This window comes from Sceloporus undulatus, chromosome 8 (genome assembly GCF_019175285.1).
Source record: "Sceloporus undulatus isolate JIND9_A2432 ecotype Alabama chromosome 8, SceUnd_v1.1, whole genome shotgun sequence".
In the NCBI taxonomy this organism is placed as follows: domain Eukaryota; kingdom Metazoa; phylum Chordata; class Lepidosauria; order Squamata; family Phrynosomatidae; genus Sceloporus; species Sceloporus undulatus.
The window spans coordinates 9,590,587-9,610,397 of NC_056529.1; the positions used below are offsets into that span (position 1 = coordinate 9,590,587).

Here is a 19,811-nt window from a genome sequence, read left to right on the forward strand (position 1 = left end):
CCTATCCCCAAAATAGGTTTTAGCACTTTGGAAAGCTTGAAAGTTCAGACTAAGTCCAAAGCAGGTTCAAAGACCAGACCAGGATTGGGATTTAACAGTTCAGTCAGAAAAGGACACTTGTAACAAGAAGTGCATCTGCAATGGCTCACTTTTTCTTTTTCCTCCTGATCCTCTCCTCTGGAGCATTAGCTACTCTTCCTAACTTGGGGTCATCTACAAATTTCATAAGCATATCCTGTATTCCTTCATCCAAACCACTGATAAAGATGTTGAATTGCACTGGGTCTGGAACAAAATCCTCTGGCAACCCAGATCACATCTGTTAATATTTAGTCATTTTTGCTCTTCCTTTGATATATCAAAAAGGCCACTTTTCACAGATTAGGGCTACTAACCTTTGATCTGGCTGTGGTACTATTCCTTTAACAACAGTCGAGTATCCCTTATACAAAATGCTTGGGACCAGAAGAGTTCCATATTTCAGATTTTTTAATGCAAATCTACAGCGTTATATGACCCCCCCCCCCCAAGTAACCATCTCTCATGGAATCCTAAGGTTCCAAACTTTGGCTGGAAAATTGGCCCCAAAGACCAAGCAGGGTTACAGAGGAGAGCACTTCCATGCAATATCCTGATATAAATGCAAAGGCAAAAACTTCCTGTTCTAAATGTTCCCTTTTAAAAAGGAAAAATCTCTTGAGCTGAACACTGTGTTTAGTAAAAGTAATTTATCTCTGCTGCAGGATTTGGGAGTGTGCCTTACTACATCCACTGGGAGAGCTTTGGCCAGTCTTCTTGTTTAAAAAGTGACCAAATGCACTGGAAAGCAGAGCTGACCTTCGTTTTGGCTGGCTGTTCTCTTTTAGGGCAAACACATAGCCCAACCCTTATGCCTGTAAATTTTTAAGTTAGGCCTATTAATGCTGATCTGTTAAATAGCCGAGATTTGTCTTGTGCCTTCCCAAAGCCCTGGGCTCTCAGTGCTTTCTTAGGATGCCAGTTCCTAGTGGCAATTTTCCAGAGATGGAGAAGGGAGAGCAGGGTACACCTTCCTCTCACTTGTATATCCAGATTGTTGCAACCTCTTTTACACATTTTCAATCACTTATGAATGTCACAAGGGTGAGCATGTGTTGAGGGTCAGTGGGCCAATGTCTACTATACCTTCAGACATTTTGATATCACTACCTCTGATAGTGTAACTCAGTGTGGTCCACACACCCTGAAAGACACCACTGCCAATGGCCAAGGAATCTCCTGCCTCACCCTCTGAGAGCACCCCTCCTGGAAAGAAGAAAGCCACAGTACCTCCAAGCCCTCTCTTTTCTTCAACTGGAGTTGCTAGGGCTTGCCCCCATATCATTATGTTCTTGCGCCTCTTCCAAAACATGACCCCTTGTCCAATAGCTCACTTCTAAGGTCCACAAATGAGTTACACAGAACAATGAGCTCTAATTAGTGATTCCTGGCAGGAAGAAAGGGAGAGAGCAAAACCACAGTTTTACTAATTGAGTCCAAACAATATTGCCCATGTGCTGTCCTGCCACAGCTGAACTTCATCCAGCATGAAAGCCCCTCATCCTAGGTACAAAAAGAGAGAAGGGGGAGAATATTTCCCGTCAGAATGTGCAGGAGCCGAGGGTCTGACACTGGGTTGGAGTATGTTCGTTGCAAAGCGTGACAAGGATGGCCTGATCATTTTCCTTTTTCACTGTATGGAATGGTCTGGGTACAATGGATATCAGTCTTAGGGAGGTTAATTGTGACTCCCCCCCCCCCCCCCCTTTTTTTTTGACATTTCAAAAGCTTGCAATACTGTTAGATGAGATGTTTTGGACTCCACCTTGTACGAATGCTTCATGTTGTTGTCAATGGTGTCACTAGGGTTGGGTCACCTGGTGCGGTAACTCATGGTGTCACCCCCCATTGACCTCCTCCATTACTACACCCATGCTGAATCCTTAGTAATGTTTTTGTACTAATTTACTCATAAATCGTCATTCCCATATATTACTGGATGTAATGGCAATACAGTCGGCCCTCCACATTCGCGGGGGTTAGGGGCAGAAGACCCCTATGAATATGGAAAAACTGCGAATAACCTGCCCCTGATCAGTAGTCAGTTAAAGGCATGGGAGGGCAGGGAGATTATCACACACAGACAAGATAGGGACAGGATCTCTCCCCCATCCTTATCCTGTCATTAACCTGTCTGTGACAGCGATAGCGTAATAGGCTTTCAAATCATATTGCCGATCCTGCCATTAACCCGTCATTAAAGCAGCATTTCAATAATGTAAACTTCCATTAATGCAAAATGCCGGCCAGCCAATGTCGCTTTAATGGCGGGTTAATGGTGGGATCTGCGCAATGTCATCTAAAAGGTTTTTTTGTGTGATTGCAGTCAATTGCACTTTTCGGACAGGTTAATGGCGGGATCTGTGTGACAGATCTGTGCATCTGAAAGTCCTTCCTGCAGTCGCGCAAGAAGGGTGGAACAAGGACGGGACAAGGTTGTGTGATAATCTCCACAGGTGTGTGCCTGGTCCTCCTCTTCCCCCGCAGCTCCGGAGCCAAAATACTCTGGTCTGCCCCCATAGAATCCTGGCCAGTACAGAGAGGACCCTGATTTAGATAATATCCATCAACTACCCACCCTTCACCACAGCTCTCCATGTTCTGCTAGTACTAGAAACACCAGAGATAATGTGTTTTCTGAATCTCTGTGTTTGAATATTATGGCACAGTTCTCATTTTAGACTCACAAACACTCTTATGGACATAAAATATATTGGAAATATATCCCCTGAACTATATTGAAATTCCTAAGGGGTTATAAAATATCCCAGCGGGTCATTAAATGCAAGCTTGTTGGTTTAAAAAAAATATCCATGCGAATGAATGAGGTTAAGCATTGTGGCTTTTCACAGAAGGAACGTGGATCCTAGCAACAGATTAATGTAGTGAATTAAAATACAACAAAAGGTTCATAATGCAAAATGTTAGCATATACAAGCCTTTGTACCCTTTCCATTAGTTCTTTTTAATGTGCCCTATGAAAGATTAACAATTTATAGGTATGTACATTGGCTGAGTATACTCAAATACCACTGCAGTAGAAGGAATCAAGGCCAATAGGCCTTTGGATCAGCATAATACTTAGGCCCTTTCATACTATAGTTATAGTGCTATGATTCCACTTTACTGCCATGGCAACATCTTATGAAATTCTGGGCTTTGCAGTTTAGGGTCTGATATTTAGAATTATCTATCCCTTACTAAACTACAGACACAGGATTCTGAAGCATGCAGCCATGGCGGTTATAGTGAAGGAAGTGCGCATGAAATGGATTTTCACAGGTATCTTTTGTAATAAAGTTGGGTTTGGGAAGAAAAATAATGAATTCATATGGCACCCATATCTGAGGGTGTGTCCAGGTGACAACTACTAGCACATTGGTTCAGTGATTAGAAATCCAAGTAGTCAGTCAGTTGTTTATTGCCATTACATAAAAGCCATTACAAATCCCCAAAACACCTGTAAAATGCAGTACAAGAAAACCTACATTCATGTACATCCATACAAAAAAATCAAATTAGTGAATTCCCTGTATAGTAGCAATATAATTCATTTAACTACCATGAATATTTTTAACAGCTTTAGCAAATAACACTATTCTGTGTGTAATATATGGGTTACAGTCTGAAAGTAACCAGCGTATTTTTGCATAAGAGCTCTCAGCATATAAGGAAGGCAAGATCTGTCCCAAGAAACTCTTCCTGGAGCTGATAAATTAATTGGCTGATAATTCTGAGGGTTTAGTTAATCTCCTTTCTTATAAATAGGGAAGAATATGCTTTGCTTCCATCCAACAGGGGAAATGCCTATAGAGTTTATATATAAGAAAACGGTTTTGCAAGCAGTAGGAGGACCCACCGTTCAGAATTGCTCTTGTAGACCTCTGACAGAATCCTATCCTCACCAGCTGCTTTGTCTGTTGATGGAGCACAAATGAGTTTGCTCACTTCTTGTATTGTGACTTGGGGCCATTTTGCGAATGCCATTAACAAAGCCTGTTTATTGTTGCTTGCCATCCACATCACTTTCAAAAATATTGCTAAGGTATTATATACCAAGTATTATTCATGAAATCCATGCATCTAATGTGGGATTAAAGCCCATGTTTAACATTGAGATCAAATTCCAGAACGGTCTTTTATTTCTTTCTAGGGCTGCCAACCCCAACTCCTCCCACTGAGCGATCATAAATGTCCTTTTTTCTTTCTTAATAAGTCCTTATAAATTAGGTGGCAGGAAGCCAAATGCTTCCAAATCAGCTCTCATTTGCATCTGCCTAACTCTCCTGGTTAGTTGAGTCAGATATTTTTTAGTCTGCCTACATTTATTATCATGCCAGCCTACTTTGCTAGAGGCTTTTCTAGGCTGACGGACCATTTTACTTAAAAGTGGCCTTAGAGCTATAAAATAGTTTTTATATCTTGTACAGGAGCTATGCATCCTTTGATAATTTTCTGATGGCTTTTCAAAAGGTAGGAGTTATTCAGATAGTTGGAAGTTGGAAGAAACCACAAGGTTTGCATATTATTCCATTTGCTCATTTTTAATGCATTTAAATATTGTAATACTACTGACCCTATTTGTTCATCTTTTCAAATTTATAAGATGCATTTGGCAAAGGAGTGCTTTGAAAACAAGAGATTTATTTGTATTTCATAGAAACCAGGAAAAGAGATTCCACCTCAACATTAGTAAGTACTTCATGACAGTAAGGTGTTTATCACACAAGAGGCATCCCATGCAGAAATGGGATTTAAAACACCAAAAAAAAACCTAAGAAGACATGCAAAAGCAAGATTTATTTTCAGACACATCAAGGTTAACGCAACATAAAACTGGCTAGAAAGTCAACAACACATGATTTATTTATTTTTACTTTCAGGATTTTCCGGAAGTAAAAAAGAATAATGTTTTGTCCACTTTCTCACCGGGTTGATGTTGTGTTAATGCACCTTAACAGCGACATTGTCTGAAAATCAGTTACACTTTTGCATGTCTTTTCTACTTTCTGTCTGGGTTAATGTTGGGTTAACCTGGATGTCGTCTGATAATAAATCCTCTTCCAACTTGATCGTTCTATGAAGTCTAAAGATACAAGAGCCCTTTCCAGATCTCACTCTGGCAACCTTGAAACTGCCTCACTCTGCCTAATGGTAAGGTTGGTTGACATAACTACTCAATGTTAAATGAGCCTGAGTCTTCACTTTGCATATGATGCGCCCTCCCGAATGAGGCCAAGCTCCCATTTGTCCTAACATTCTTTGCAAGGGTCCCAGCAAACACTAGGCCATCCACCAGCAGCACACAGTTTGCCTTTTACCCACTCTGGTTGTACACAGCTATTTAAAAAGACTGGTCATCCTATTTCAAGCTTGTCTGTTCTGTGTGCCTTTTAAAGAAAGGAGGAAAAACCCCTCCAAACTGTCCGCCTTTCTTCTTGTTCTGACATCCTGCTCCTTCTGGCTTGCCAGGGTTAGGTGATGCGGCCTGCATTTCATTAGAGGAAAGTCTGAGCTTTGCACAAATAGACAGACAGAAAAAGTCATCTCCACCACACTTTGGGTGTTGTGGAAAGAAGGTCACAAGGAACGGCTGGAAAAAACAAATACATTTTTATCTGGATGTGACCTTAAAACAAATAATGATTTACTTGCACAGTCAGCCCTCTATATCTACAAATTCATTATCCATGGATTCAGGCTTGAAAATATTCAAAAACTATTTTTAAAATATATATATTTTAAAAACAAACCACCTTCTGAACAAATCTTGCTAAGAAAACCCTGTGATAGAGTCACCATAAGATGAACATCATCATATAAATTCTGAAAAGCAAACCTACATTTTGCCATTTTATAGAAGGGATATCATTTTATTATACCACTGTATTTAAGGGGACTTGCACACCTTCAGATTTTGGTATCCACAGCGGTTTCTGGAACAAAACCCCAGAAAATAGCAAGGGCCCAATGTAATTAATTTTAATTTCCCCAATAACTAAGATATAACTATGTTACATTACAACTGTAACTAATAAGGGAGAAGATTTATTTTTGTGTGTGGTGTAAGTAGTAACTCTTATAGTTACCTGCTTCTTTCTTTCTTTCTTTCTTTCTTTCTTTCTTTCTTTCTTTCTATTAAAATGTTTACATCCTGCTTTATATCATAAAATAACTGGCTGGTGTACAAGTAAAATAAATATAAAGAGGTTACTAAATGATGGTGGAGAAGTATCACATAGTTCAAGCACTGGCTCACACTGTGCCCTCTGTTCTGTTGTGTATCTTGATGCAATGAGGCGGACAGGTTTCGTGTTTGGACACTGCATTTGATGGTCCCTATGTAGACTTGTCCACAGCTGCACTATGCAATAAACTCCTGCAGCTGTGAGAGGGTCTCTCCTGTACTTTGCTGAGCGCAACATTTGCTGGATTTTCCTTCCTGTCTTTCCTCTAAAAACATTCAAGATGGTTTACATTTTCCTTCACTATTCCCACCCCAGCCTTGGAAGGTAGGTTAAACCAAGAGCATGAATCAACTCACCTAAGGTCACAGTTTGAATTTGATGGCTGAGTATCGATTTAAACCCAGAACATATTTATCATAGATCAATCACTGCATCAGACTGGTTCTCCCCAATCCAAATGGTTGTTTACAAGGATTGTTTAGTCCAAAACATTTCTAGAGCAACCTTTCTAATCTCTGCTGTCAACAGAGCTCCCACCCAACACTTAGCCATTTTGCATAGGTTTCCTCCAAACTGCAGCCAGGCCTGAAGTTGAAATGTTTAAGAATACCACCATCACATGAAACAAAACATCCAGAAGAGTGGGTGCCACATGTAGTTGTACCTTGACCCTTTAAAATGCCAGCTTTCTCCACTTAGGTCTTAGGGTCATTCCTCCTTTGGCTCACATGATCATTTATTGCCACTAAGTGAGAAAAGATTTTATCTTACATAAGACACAGGAAATTATTCCTTTTCAATTAGACCTTCAAGCACTGAACTGTAGAAATGCATAGTTCACTGCCCAGTAGCAAAGCAAATACATTGTTATATAATATTTTGTTTTGTTTTTGCCATTCAGCCCTTAACTAAACCTGTGTCCTCATCAAATTTAATGAGTCTGTGCACCCAAACTCTGGACATGATGCAGCTAAAGTGAAACTTATCTTTAAGGCTACAGTCCTATACACCCTTAACTGATTGGGACCTCCTCCCCAGAGACAGGTATGAACAGGATGCATGTCCTTTCTGTTTTCAATGGGAAAATTAAACACATGCTTTAGAATCCACAAATGAGCTCTGCTCTTTGGAAGGTTGCAAAATAGTGTGCTCCTATTCGGGTTCTAGCTGCTCTGTTCCATTCCCACTTTGTGGTTTTCCATTCTCTCTTTCACAGTCAGTCAACATTCCCCATGCACAGAGCATGCTTACTCCTCACTGACTTTGGTGTGGAAGGTTCCTTCTTATGACCTTGCTAAAATTATGGCAAAGAGTCTACATCATGCTCTATATTTTGTAACTCTACAAATCCATAGCTACGTTGCAGAAATGCAACAAAACTCTATTACCAAATTGCAGAGATGTGCATCTGATGCCATTTGGAGGCTCCTGTGGTGCTCTGGCACTTCTAAGCCAGTGTCTCTGGAATGCCCTTCCACAGGAGGCTGTTCCCACCATCTGGAATGTCCCCTTCCCTGCTTGCTTTTCATCAGCAAGCCAAGCCTTCCCCCAAAGATCTTAGTGTTCTGGTAGGTTCATATGGGAAGTACAGTTCTTCAAATAATCTGGACCTAAGCCATATAGGGATTTATAGGTCATAACCAGCACTTTGAATTGTGCCTGGAAATGAACCAGTAGCCAGTGGAGCTATTTCAACAAGGGAGTCATATGCTCTCGATAACTGGCCCTGGTCAGCATTCTAGCTGCAGTGTTCTGGGCCCAGTGAGGTTTCTGAACTGTTTCCAAAGGCAGACCCCTTGTCGAGTGCATTATAGTAGTCCAAACAGGATGTAATCAAGGCATGTGTCGCCGTAGCCAGATCTGGTGTCTCAAGAAACAGGAGCAGTCCCTACATTTATCAGGGCCTTCTTCCCAGATAACAAAGGGTTAACCTGGGGGGGTACTGTTCTTTTGCGGGGAGAGTGGTGAGAGGGCAACTGTCCAATCTGATGGCTGTTGAGTTTGTCTCCATGTAGTAATCTTCTTTTTCTCTAATGTTCTTTACGTTATAATTACACTTTTCCTTATGTACTCTGTCTCTTTATACTCCTTTTTTACTGGCATTAGCTTGCCTAGTTCCTCACTTGGGTAGGCAATGCATTGCTAGAATGTAACTGGTTAATCATTGGGTGATTTTTGGATAAAAGGAGGTTTCAAGGGGTCCCATCCTGTAAAGGTGGGATTGTAGACAACCTTCACACACCTAAACCCGGACATTGTTTTGCCAGCATTTATGCAAAACCCTACCTCTGACTTTGAATGCTCTCTACCTTCCTAGGATTTCTGTGGAGCTCTTGCTGTCTAAGTTGACCGAATGATGAACTTGAGAAAGAGTACCCAGACTCTTTGTATGCTTTTCTGTCTCAAAACTAGGTCAGCCAGTATCGACACAGCATTTTTCAAAATGGGTGGTTTCAGCGATTCATGTCTCCGGTGAACTGGCTAAAAGAGAACTCCCATTCACATTTGATCTCATTCCACCAGTGTACCACTTGATGATGTATGGAGAGATGCTGTGTGGTTGCAACATTAACTCACAAGCCACATGATTGATCCAGAACCAACGCAGCCTTTGGGAGAGCAGTATCGTTTTCTAGTTAGAAGTAAAGGCAGCTAATTCTTAATGCTCTTTGGTAAAAGTTTACTGCATTGTGTTTGATAAAGTTTTGGCTCAAGTGTTACATATTGTGTTTATGGCACAACACTCCCACTTCCTTGTGTGAGTTGCCTGCTAGTCTCCCAATTGTGCGATTTATGGAGACACAAAAAATCAAAATGGAATTAAATAATCAAAAATGAAAACCAGGTTTAAATCTTGTTACCCAAATTGCCAGGTTACCGAAATGGTAGCCACAAATGAATACATAATAGGGAGATTTTAATGGTTCAAATTAATGGCCACGAGAGGACTCTGGGTAACTTCAAAGAGTTGGGATCTCGCCTTTGTCTAATGGTTCTGAAAAACTAGAACTCCAGAATGCTAACTGCAACTTAGTTTTATTGACTAACAGCAAAGGGGGAAATCACACTAATGTAATAGCATTCGCGTGTGCGCGCGCACGCACACAGGTAGTTCTTGTAACAAGGTTGATGGAAGACAATTTCTTACCAGTCCAGAAGCAGTGTTCCAATCAGGGGATGATGACTGTGACAGTGACCCATCAAGGCTACATGAAAGATGCAGGGCGGTAGCCTGTGTTGCGGGATCAATATGAAATCCAGCAGCATCCCTGCCTTATTTCAGTTTGAGCCAATGTGTTAGTGCCAAGGCCAACTTTTTATACAGGCTGGGAATCCTATTGTTTCCAAAGGTCTTAAGCCCTGAACATAGGTGACATACCTTTTTATAGGAATTTAGACAAAGAACTTGCAAGCCATACATTGACTGGATACATAGAATTAAACATATATACTCCTTCTCATTCATTGGTTACAAAAAGAGCAGGCATATTGTCTTACAAAAAGAGAACACTTTTTGCAGCTTCTTTTACCATTTTTCCTTCAAAGCTGGCTTTAATCAGCACAAATTAGAGAAGTGTGCTGCATAATAAGTATGCTGTTTGGCCCTTCTGAAGATAGTCAATCATCAAAATACCTTCCTTAGTCCAAAAACTGTGGCCATGACCTCTTCTGCTGACCTTTGTCTTGATATTCTTTGGCCATGGAGAATCTGAGTGCTCCCACTGCAAGAACTGTTGTTTGGTCTCCAGGTCATAATGTTGTAATCATGTTTCATCAACAGTGACATGTTGTTCCAAAACGTTATCACTAGATAGCTGAGAATGCTGCAAAATCAACCTGGAGGTATCCACTTGATTTTGTTTCTGGTCAGAATTCAAACATTTCGGCACCCATTTGGCTGACAGCTTCTGCATAATCAGCTGCTCAGCCCAATGCATTCCTTGGATAGCTCTAGTGTCCCAGCAGTTGTTTCAGCTGAAATTTGCCAATCTGCCAAAATCAGGTCATGAACATGCTGAACAATTTCCGGAGGTGACACTGTTGAAGGCCTCCCAGAGCTTGCTGCATCTCAAATCTCAAAATCTGCACACGGAAAATTCGCACATCACTTCTTTACTATTGAGTATGATGGGCACTTGTCACTCAATGTTTGCATCGTACATTCATGGATTTCCTTTAGGGTTTTCTTTTGCAGGAACAGGAACTTCACAATGACCTGGTTCAGCATTTTAAAATTCCACACTTTTCATTGACATGGTTCTAGAATTCAGAAGTTAGAATTCAGAAAGAATTCAGAAATTGGCAATTTACAGTACAAAAGAACACCCTTTCAAACCACACTGACAAAATTACACTCAGATTTTGGGTAGTGAATCAGGCCAAGAACTTTTCAGCACCCCTTTGTAGATCCCATGTTGTGAAGTTAGCATATCCTGAAACACACTGCATGTGTTGTAGATTAATGGTGCAACAGAGGCTGGGTGAAGGTACTTGCGTGACTAGAAATCCTGGAGCAGATCACCTAAGGTCTCCTTAACTTTGGCAGTGCTACAGGGGTCATGTTTTCACATGAATGAACAGCTCTTGAATGATTTGTGGCTGAATTTCTCAAAGTTGTTAGGAACAAAAAGGCTTTTCTTTAACATCCAGCATGCACAGCTACTGGATGTTTTTTGCCAGTCCTCACCGCCACCAGCTGTCCCTACTTTGGAGAGCATTATAACTGCATTTAAAGCAAGGAAATGTCTTCTGATATGTGTACATTTTAAATGTCTCTTAATGCATAGGCAAATAATGGCTAAGGCTCAGTTCTGACACAATGCCTAACCACAGCTTACTCTTAATGATAATTTACTGTATATACTCATGTATAAGTCTAGAAATTCAGGTGAAAAAAATTGACCCAAAAAAACTGAGTCGACATTTTAAAACGCCTATAATCCCAGGCTATGGTTTACAGGTGCCAAAAGAATGTGGCATATAAGAACTAGCTTTTATAGGTTGCCTAAACAATTAAGCGCCATCATTATAGCTATCATATTTTCCTCTTTGTTTTCTAGATAGGGAGGCAAGAATGCAACAACTACACACAAGAGAAAGTTTACCACCTAACTTCATCCCAAAATTAAGGGGGAGGAAAATAAAATTAAACCCATCAAAATAAGCCAATCTATTATATGTATAGATGCATGTATATGTATAGATGCAATTGTGTATAGATACAATAGATGCAATAGTGGATGAAATAACTGTAATTTAAATGGAAATATAACTCCACCATACTGAGGAGGGATGTGTCTGGATGATCTCTGTATTGTTAAATCTATTCTCCAAGTGCTAACTTCTGATGGGACTAACCTCTGTGTGAAGGAGAATTACAATTTATCAGTGAGAAGATGAAAAGGGCATATTTGTCGGAGATATTAGTAAAATTGCTATTACAAGATTCTTCTTCAAATGCAGATTTTCATCCTAGGGCCACCAGATGGAGACCAAGTTTCATGTATCTCCTCATTTTGTTCTTGGTATGTCCTCTCCCAGTTTGTTTCCATGGCTGCCTTGATCTAATACAGTCTTGCTTTTATTTAATATTTATTTAATTAGATGTCAACAACTAGGTATTCCTGAGACAAATTTTGTGCCTCGAGTGATTCTCCAGGTTGCTAACCTACAAGTGAAAGAAGAGGGATACGATCTACTAACAAAACAAACAAACAAACGTCAACATTGGAGAGTTGGACCCCTCTTTCCAAATTTTGTTATGTATGTTCTGTCTGCTTTCGAGTCATTTCCAAATGATGATGACCCTAAAGTGAAGCTTTAGGCAGGGTTTTCTTTGCAAGCTTGTTCAGAGGGGGTTTGCTATTGCCATGAGATGTGCAACTGAGTGGGCTTCCATAGCCAAGTGGGGATTAGGACCCTGGGCCTCATTCCCACTTACAGATAAATCAGTGTGCAATCCGAATTGATGGATCGATTCAACAGCAGAGCGTGGTTCCCACTGCATTTGCCCTGATTGCATTTTTCCCCTCTAAAATAATCCATTTGTGGTTCACATTCAGGCATGAATCTATTCATAATGGACCTGCTCCAGCTGGTTGAAGGGCAAATTTAAATCAATTCTAATCTGCATCTGGTTCACACTTGCACGGAATCGATTTATCAAAAAAAGACGTGGAAAACATCCACGTCAAAAAGACGTGGGTTAAATGGGTCTAGTGCATGCCCCCCCCCACTCAGAATTGCTTCAGCAATTCAGTTTAAGTGGGAATCAGGGTCATTTGACCGGTTCAAACTGATTTGCGATCCAGTTTAAAAGCTAGTGGGAATCAGGCCCTGGTCTCCACAATCATAGTCCAACATTCAAACCACTACACCACACTGACTCCCTTTGTTTTCAGTGTGGCAGAATCTGTTCCTACTTAAGGATCTTGGTAAATGATTACCTAAATATGGAATGTTCACTTGGACATACGATCAAACTGTGTAAATCTATTCTTTAATTTAAAGACTTATCCACGGGTTATATAAAAATTCATAATTTTGGCCCCAAAACCTGCCCTTGACTTATATATGAGGTCAATGTATTGTCGAGTATATACAGTGTTTGTAGCTTTTAGTTTGTAGTTTTGCAGTGCCTTGTCCTCCTTTGTGGTTATGAAGACATCTGGTCACTCTGCACTGGGGTCTCCTGCTCTCACTTTCCCAGTGATGCAGCTTCAGATCAAGCTGAAATAGACTAGATTAGGGTGGTCAGACTGAAACCTGGCAACATCATTGTACAAATGTTGTGTAAAATTGCTGTGTGAAAGAGGGAACTTCAGCAGGGGTTGCTAGTCATGCAACCAGGAGAAGTGACTGTATTCATCATTACACATTTGCCAAATACTGTTTTAGCCTGTGGAGTTTTCTTGCCACCTCCCGGCATCGCCTTATGTAACCCATAGCGAAAAGAAGCCACTGAACCTGTCAGCACATCTCTTCTTGTTTAGAGTCCAGTCTATTAGCATAACTGTGCTTGTTCCAGAGTCTGTACTGTCAGGTTTTCTCTTAGTATTCTGCCCAGAGTGACTGTCTTCCTTTGAGCAAGTTCTTCTGAATGTTAATGAGACTTTCTCTGTCCAGGTCTAAAATCTGCACCAGAAAGCCATTCGGCTGTGATATTTGACTTCTTAATCTCTTCATAACACCTTGTGTTTTGTCATCCTAACAAAATCTGGTAGCATTAATTCCCCCCTTTTCTATCAGCTGTTATAGGAAAGCATTTCTCACGTTGTGCTATCCTTTATTTAGTGCCTGGACCATTAGAAACAAATTGTCCTGAAGTTTCCTTTAAAAGCACCAGTGGTTGTCTTTCTTCCAGTGGCCATTATCTGGTTAGGGCATGCCCTTATGGGAGCTTCCAGTGTTCTCGGTGCGCCAAATGAGAAGTGCGGGAAGAAGGGGCTGAGAAAATAAAGTGCCATGCTCGATACTTTCCAGCGTAAGCATCCCACTTGAATACCAACTCTACTTTTGGATCTTCCTTTTCTACGCGTCGACAGAAACAAATAGGACCTTGGTTTTCTTTCACAGGCAACAAGACAGAATATACACATTTTAAAAATTACTTACTACATTTGCATGAATCTGACCAGTTCTTAAGAGCAACTTCAGGGACCAAACTTGTGGGCTCAACATTAAGATACCCTTCAATATTTCACAAATGGAAAGTGGAGTGTGTGAGGCCAAACAACATCAGAGTGTGGTCAAGTTAGTAAAATATATTAATGAGGAAGAACAGATAAGCTTGGAGAGGCTGCAGCAGTTAGCTTTTGCCTGCAGCTGCTGCTGAATTAAATGAGTGTAAGCTGCTTTTGCACTTTGAACTCAGCAATTGAAGCAATCTTAGAACAAAGGGGAAAGTGCTAGTATGAAAATCTTCACTTTGGACGGAAACTTTGCTGATAGTTGTTGGCATGGTCCAGAATTTCATTGTAGCAAAACACATTATAAACCACCCAGGGCACAAAATACTGTTTGAAAACACTGAAATTCTGGACCATGCCAACAACTATCAGGTCAGAATGCATGCACAGGGAAGCCATTGAAATCCACAAACACTTGTTAATGAGAAAGCTAGGAGACACAAAAGCTAGGACAGGTTGCACCAGTTTGCTTTTGCCATGAGTTAAATGAGTGCAACCTACTTTTTCACCTTGAACTCTGTTTGCAGCAGTTGAAGTAAGCTGAGGACAAAGAAGGAAAGTGGGAATGAAAGAAAAATTGGGACATTTTAAAAGCTGCTGAAAGAGTGGGATGGCAGAGGATTAATTGGGACCATCCCTGTCAAATTGGGTTAGTTGGAAGATAATGTATTGTGCAGATGGGTTAAGAAAATGTTGGTAAGGTATTATGCAAAATTAGCAAGAGAATGAGAAATTCTTTAGATTAATTTAGCTCTTCCTTCAACTTTTGTTTCCCCAGGTAATATCATTGGCTCCGGCATCTTTATTTCACCAAAAGGAGTACTAGAACACACTGGCTCTGTAGGCCTCGCACTCATAATTTGGGTGCTTGGAGGAGGCGTTGCAGCACTCGGGTCGTTGTGTTACGCTGAGTTAGGAGTTACCATCCCTAAATCAGGCGGAGATTATTCCTACGTCACTGAGGTTTTTGGTGAATTAGCTGGGTAAGTGTAGTTTCACTATAATACTGTTTTGCATTTATGTCATGCTGTCTGAGCATTCAAAGGCACACATTACCTCATTCATGCTTGCAGCATCCCTGGGAAGACCAGAGATCAGGAGATGTTACATTTTGTAAAAGAACGAAATGGAGGTGCCAAAGACTGAGCGTGACATCTGCTCTACCACTAAATGACAGCTTCAAGCACAGAATTGTGTCACGCTCTTTCCACAGTTCTATCTCTTGCCCAATTCCTATTCATGTTAATGGGGCCTGAGCAGATGCTCCTCACACTATAAACTTCCAAACACTTCATTTCACTTTTAGAGGAAAGCATATTAGTTTGATTTGTATCTGATTGAACTAACAGGCTTCCTGACGCAGTCCAGGATTGCTGATGCAGTGTGCAATGAAGTGGAGAGCATCTGCATATAGGTGGGATCTCCCCCTCTCCCCTTTCCCTATGTTCTGGAAAATAAAGCAGGTGAGAACATGTATTTGTAGGGCACCAGGAAACCCATTGCATTTTTGCAAAGTTCTGTAGCAAGGTGTCAGATTTAATAAGGACAAACTCAACTAAAAAGTAAAATTTCTTCCACCAACACTTGGTAAAATTTAAGTTCAGGCATCTTCTATACATCAATATTTATTGCATCAGAGAAAGAGGCCAAATCGAGTTCTAAAAGAATATATAAGAACTGGAGGATTTTCAGCCTCCAGCTAGGAGTAACTCTACTGTCAGATCATTTATCCGTTGCTTTAAAAAGGGAGGAGGGTGTTGTTTAAAAAACTAAGACCATAGGCAGAAATTAGTTTTTAAAAGCGTTGGACACAGCATGTAAGAGGCATCGTTTGCCCTTGGGCTGTGCATACTTTTTGCCCACTCTTGTCTCTAGTCAAACTGGCTATGCAGGGTTTTGAAATACTGTACAGCAACAACAACAAAACGCAATCTGAAAAACAACGTATTAAAAATGATACAAATATACAGTACATGCAACTAGCACTCACTCGATTCAGAACTGGGTTTAGAATATGGGGGGCAACGGGCAAGGGAATACCAGAATTTACTAATGTGTAGTTCCACTGAGTTCACTGGCACATACTCTCAATTTAAATGGGAATACAGGATTGCAGCCAAGGATGCCATGTGCGTAGTTAAGCCTGCCAAGTCACATGTAGCAGAGATTAATTCTAAATTTTACTAAGAACAGATTGCCAGATCATTATATTTCTCTCACATTTGGGGCGGGGGGCACATAAGCACTGCCAAAATTGCATGGGGGTATACTCCCTCTGCTCCCAATTCCACTTGTAATGCATTTCCGATATCACTTTCTTTGCACAATTGCGTGTGATAATCATTTGCTCAGTTACTCAACATTTTCGCTTCACTTGCGGGATGCTTTAAATGCGCTTTAATCTCTCTTTAATGCTGCCATCAGCCCCAGTGTGATAAACTCCCAAGACAGGATAAAATGGAGGTTGTAATGAGAGTTGATAACAAAACACAAATATTAATCATACAGTATTCCTGTTTTCATCTGGGAAACACTGGAAGGGTATTCTCTCCTTTTTTTCCAGCAGCGATATGAAAGTGTTAAATGAAAACTAAATGGCGATTAGGCTTTTCTTTTCAGCAGTCTTTTTCATTTAATGTTTTGCCCATAAAATAACTCTTAAGAATCCTATTCTAACTAGAAGTTAATCAACTTTCATATTTAATAGCTGTTTTATGGAACCACCAAACTGTAATGACCATCAAAGTCCAATCTAACCATTCATATATTTTAACTTCTTTCTAAACTGAAGGCAAGGGAAGATTAGTAACCAGGGGGTTACATAATAAGCAGCTTTGGCTTGGAAGAAGCCTATTCTTTTCCCCCCATCTCTCCCCCTTTTTAGCTTAAGTTACAAATCTCTCTGAGGATATTAAACCTGGAAGGAATCCTGGGAGGTTTGTTTTGGTTTGTTTTACTGCATGCTCCTACAACTTGAAAAAGGTCTGCCTGGTGATGCTTGTTATTTTTCAGTGTCTTCAATGAAGCAAAATGTTCTGTAAAGGAAAATCAGAATCCCAGGAATCCCCCAATTTGATGTCCTCCAAAAGTGTGTTGGACTACAACTTCTGTCATCCCAAACACCAGGGATAAAGGGTGATGGCAGTACAATTCCCTATAATGTTCTTGCAAAGCAGCTAGTAAAATGTGGCCTAGGCAGTATCTCCTTTTTTGATAAAATTACCAGTTTGGTATATGAAGGGTATGCTATGGATGTAGCATATCTTGATTTCAGTAAGGTTTTTGACAATGTCTCCCATATTCTTGCAAAGAAGCTAGTAAAATGTAGGTTAGACAAGGCTACTGTTGGGTGGATTTGCAATTGGTTGACTGGCCGAATGCAAAGGGTGCTCAGCAATGGCTCCCCTTCATCTTGGAGAGAAGTTACCAGGGTTCTGTCCTGGGCCCAGTGCTATTCAACATCTTTATCAGTGACTTGGATGAAGGAATAGAGAACATGTTGATTAAATTTGCAGATGATACAAAACTGAGAAGGATTGCTAATTCCCCAGAGGACAGGATTAAAATTCAAAATTACCTCCTCAGTTAATTAGAGGGCTGAGATAAAGCTAACAAAATGAATTTCAACAGGGAGAAAAGTAAGGTACTACACGTGGGCAGAAAAAAATGAAATGCACACATATAGTAGAATTATCATGCTTTAATTGGGTAGTGTGAAGGAATAGAGGACATGCGTATAACACCAAATTAGGAGGAGTAGCTAATACCCAAGAAGACAGGATCAACATTCAAAATGACCTCAATAGATTAGAAAGCGGGGCTAAAAATAACAACATGAATTTCAACAGGGAGAAATGTAAGGTACTACACTTAGGGAGAAAAAAATGAAGTGCACAGATATAGGATGGAAGGCACCTGTGAAAAGGATCTAGGAGTCTTAGGAGGCCACAGGCTGAACATAAGTCAGAAGTCTGGTGTGGCAGCCGAGAAAGCCAACACAATTCTTGGTTGCATCAACAGGAGTATAGTGTCCAAATTGAGGGATGTAATAGTGCCACTCTATTCTGCTTTGGTCAGGCCTCACCTGGAATATTGTGTCCAGTTTTGGGCACCACAATTCAAAAAGGATGTTGAGAAGCTGGAACATGTCCATAGGAGGGTGATCAAAATGGTGAAAGTCATACCCATATGAGGAGTGTCTTAGGGAACTGAAAATGTTTAGCCTGATGAAAAGAAGGTTGAGAGGGGACATGATAGTCATGTTTAAATACTTGAAGGGGTGTCATATCAAAGAGGGAACAAGTTTCTTTCCCACTGCTTCAGAGACCAGGACAAGGAGCAATCGATTCAAACTACAGGAAAAGAGATTCCACCTAAATCTCAGAGGGAAACTCCTGATGGTCAGAGCTGTTTGACAGTGGAATATGCTGCCTCAGAGTGCATTGGTGTCTCCTTCTTTGGAGGTTTTTAAACTGAGACTGGATAGCCATCTGTTGGGGGTGCTTTGGTTGGCGTTCCTACATGGGAAGGCATTGAACTCAGTGACCCCTGTGCTCTCTTCCAATGCTATGATTCTTTGATTTTCTTGTGGAGGAGGACCTTCCATGGTCCCTCAGGAGGGCTAAGGTGGCCCCCTAGACTTCCCACAATTGCTCACCCCTGTATTACGGATGAAAAACTAGGGCTCACATTGACACAGAATTTGAAAAAGTTACCTTGTCCAGAGTACAGGTCCCAGAGCCCCCGGGCAAAAATTCAAATGGATGCGCACAGGAGGGTTGTATGTTTTCAGATTGTAGGGAATTGGATCATGTGGAGGAGGGTTGGGCCCATTTTATTGTCCTCCCTACTTGAGCTGAGCCCATGCTTGCTTCCCTATGTAACGTCACAGCTGTCTTCACAGAACGTTGTGTTCACTATGAAACAAACTGATCCAAGCTCAGCTCATCCACTCAGTGAGCGGCCAGAACACGGCTGTCATTATCACCGAAAGTAAGCTCAAAGCTCCCATGGACTCCACTGTTGTATGAATGAAACATGCCTTAATAGGAGCCAAGATTTCCTCTTGCCACCATTGTGTCCCTCTCGATTCTTGGCATCTTTCCTGTTAGGAACATCATGCCCAATTGATGCGTCATTCTCCAAGGACCACGTGTTATTAGATAAGCCAGAGACAAGATTGACTCATCGGACCTGGGATACAGCCAAAGACATATTGCTCTCAAAAACGATAGCTCCTGCATAACAGCGCTGGTCCTCAGAGTTCCTGGACAAGGAAGTGAGGGAATTATCATTTGCACAACATTGTAGGCATAATTGGCACTTGGCAATGCAGAAAGCATTTCCAACCAAGGCCACTTCCAGGAGGTATCATTCACATCTGAGCATCTGTGGGAGGATACTTAACAAAGATCCTGTTAGATCAGCAAAAGTGTATGCCATCTGCCTCTTTGCCTTACCTTGCTGAACTGAAGGAAAAGAATACAGTGTTTAGTCGAAGGCTTTCATGGCTGGCATCCATAGTTGTTTGTGGGTTTTTCGGGCTATGTGGCCATGTTCTAGAAGAGTTTCTTCCTGATGTTTCACCAGCATCTGTGGCTGGCATTTTCAGTGAAGATGCCAGCCACAGATGCTGGCAAAACATCAGGAAGAAACTCTTCTAGAAGATGGTCACAAGCCCGAAAGACCCACAACAAATACAGTGTTTGCTTTCTGCTTTTTGAGCAGTGTTCATTACCTAACTGGGGATATGGAAATGTGCTTTGAGGCCCATTGTTCCATTGTAACTTTCCCCCTTGACATCTAGAAATATAATATAATATTAATTTTCATTTCTCAAGCCTTAGATTTTCTGAAT

At 40.9% G+C, this 19,811-nt stretch overlaps 1 protein-coding gene across 2 annotated transcripts in view; it reads left to right on the forward strand.

Annotated features, from left to right (window-relative positions):
- The window catches only part of SLC7A10 (solute carrier family 7 member 10), a 33,043-nt gene that overhangs the window by 4,090 nt on the left and 9,142 nt on the right, over positions 1 to 19,811 (forward strand). The window contains exons 1-2 of one of the 2 annotated variants that reach the window (XM_042437807.1): positions 3,300 to 3,360; positions 14,733 to 14,937. In XM_042437807.1, coding sequence (XP_042293741.1) covers positions 3,315 to 3,360; positions 14,733 to 14,937 — 251 coding nt within the window. In that variant the 5' untranslated portion in view covers positions 3,300 to 3,314. Of the gene's footprint in view, positions 1 to 3,299; positions 3,361 to 14,732; positions 14,938 to 19,811 lie in introns of those variants that run through there. The other variant, XM_042437806.1, reaches the window with a different exon arrangement.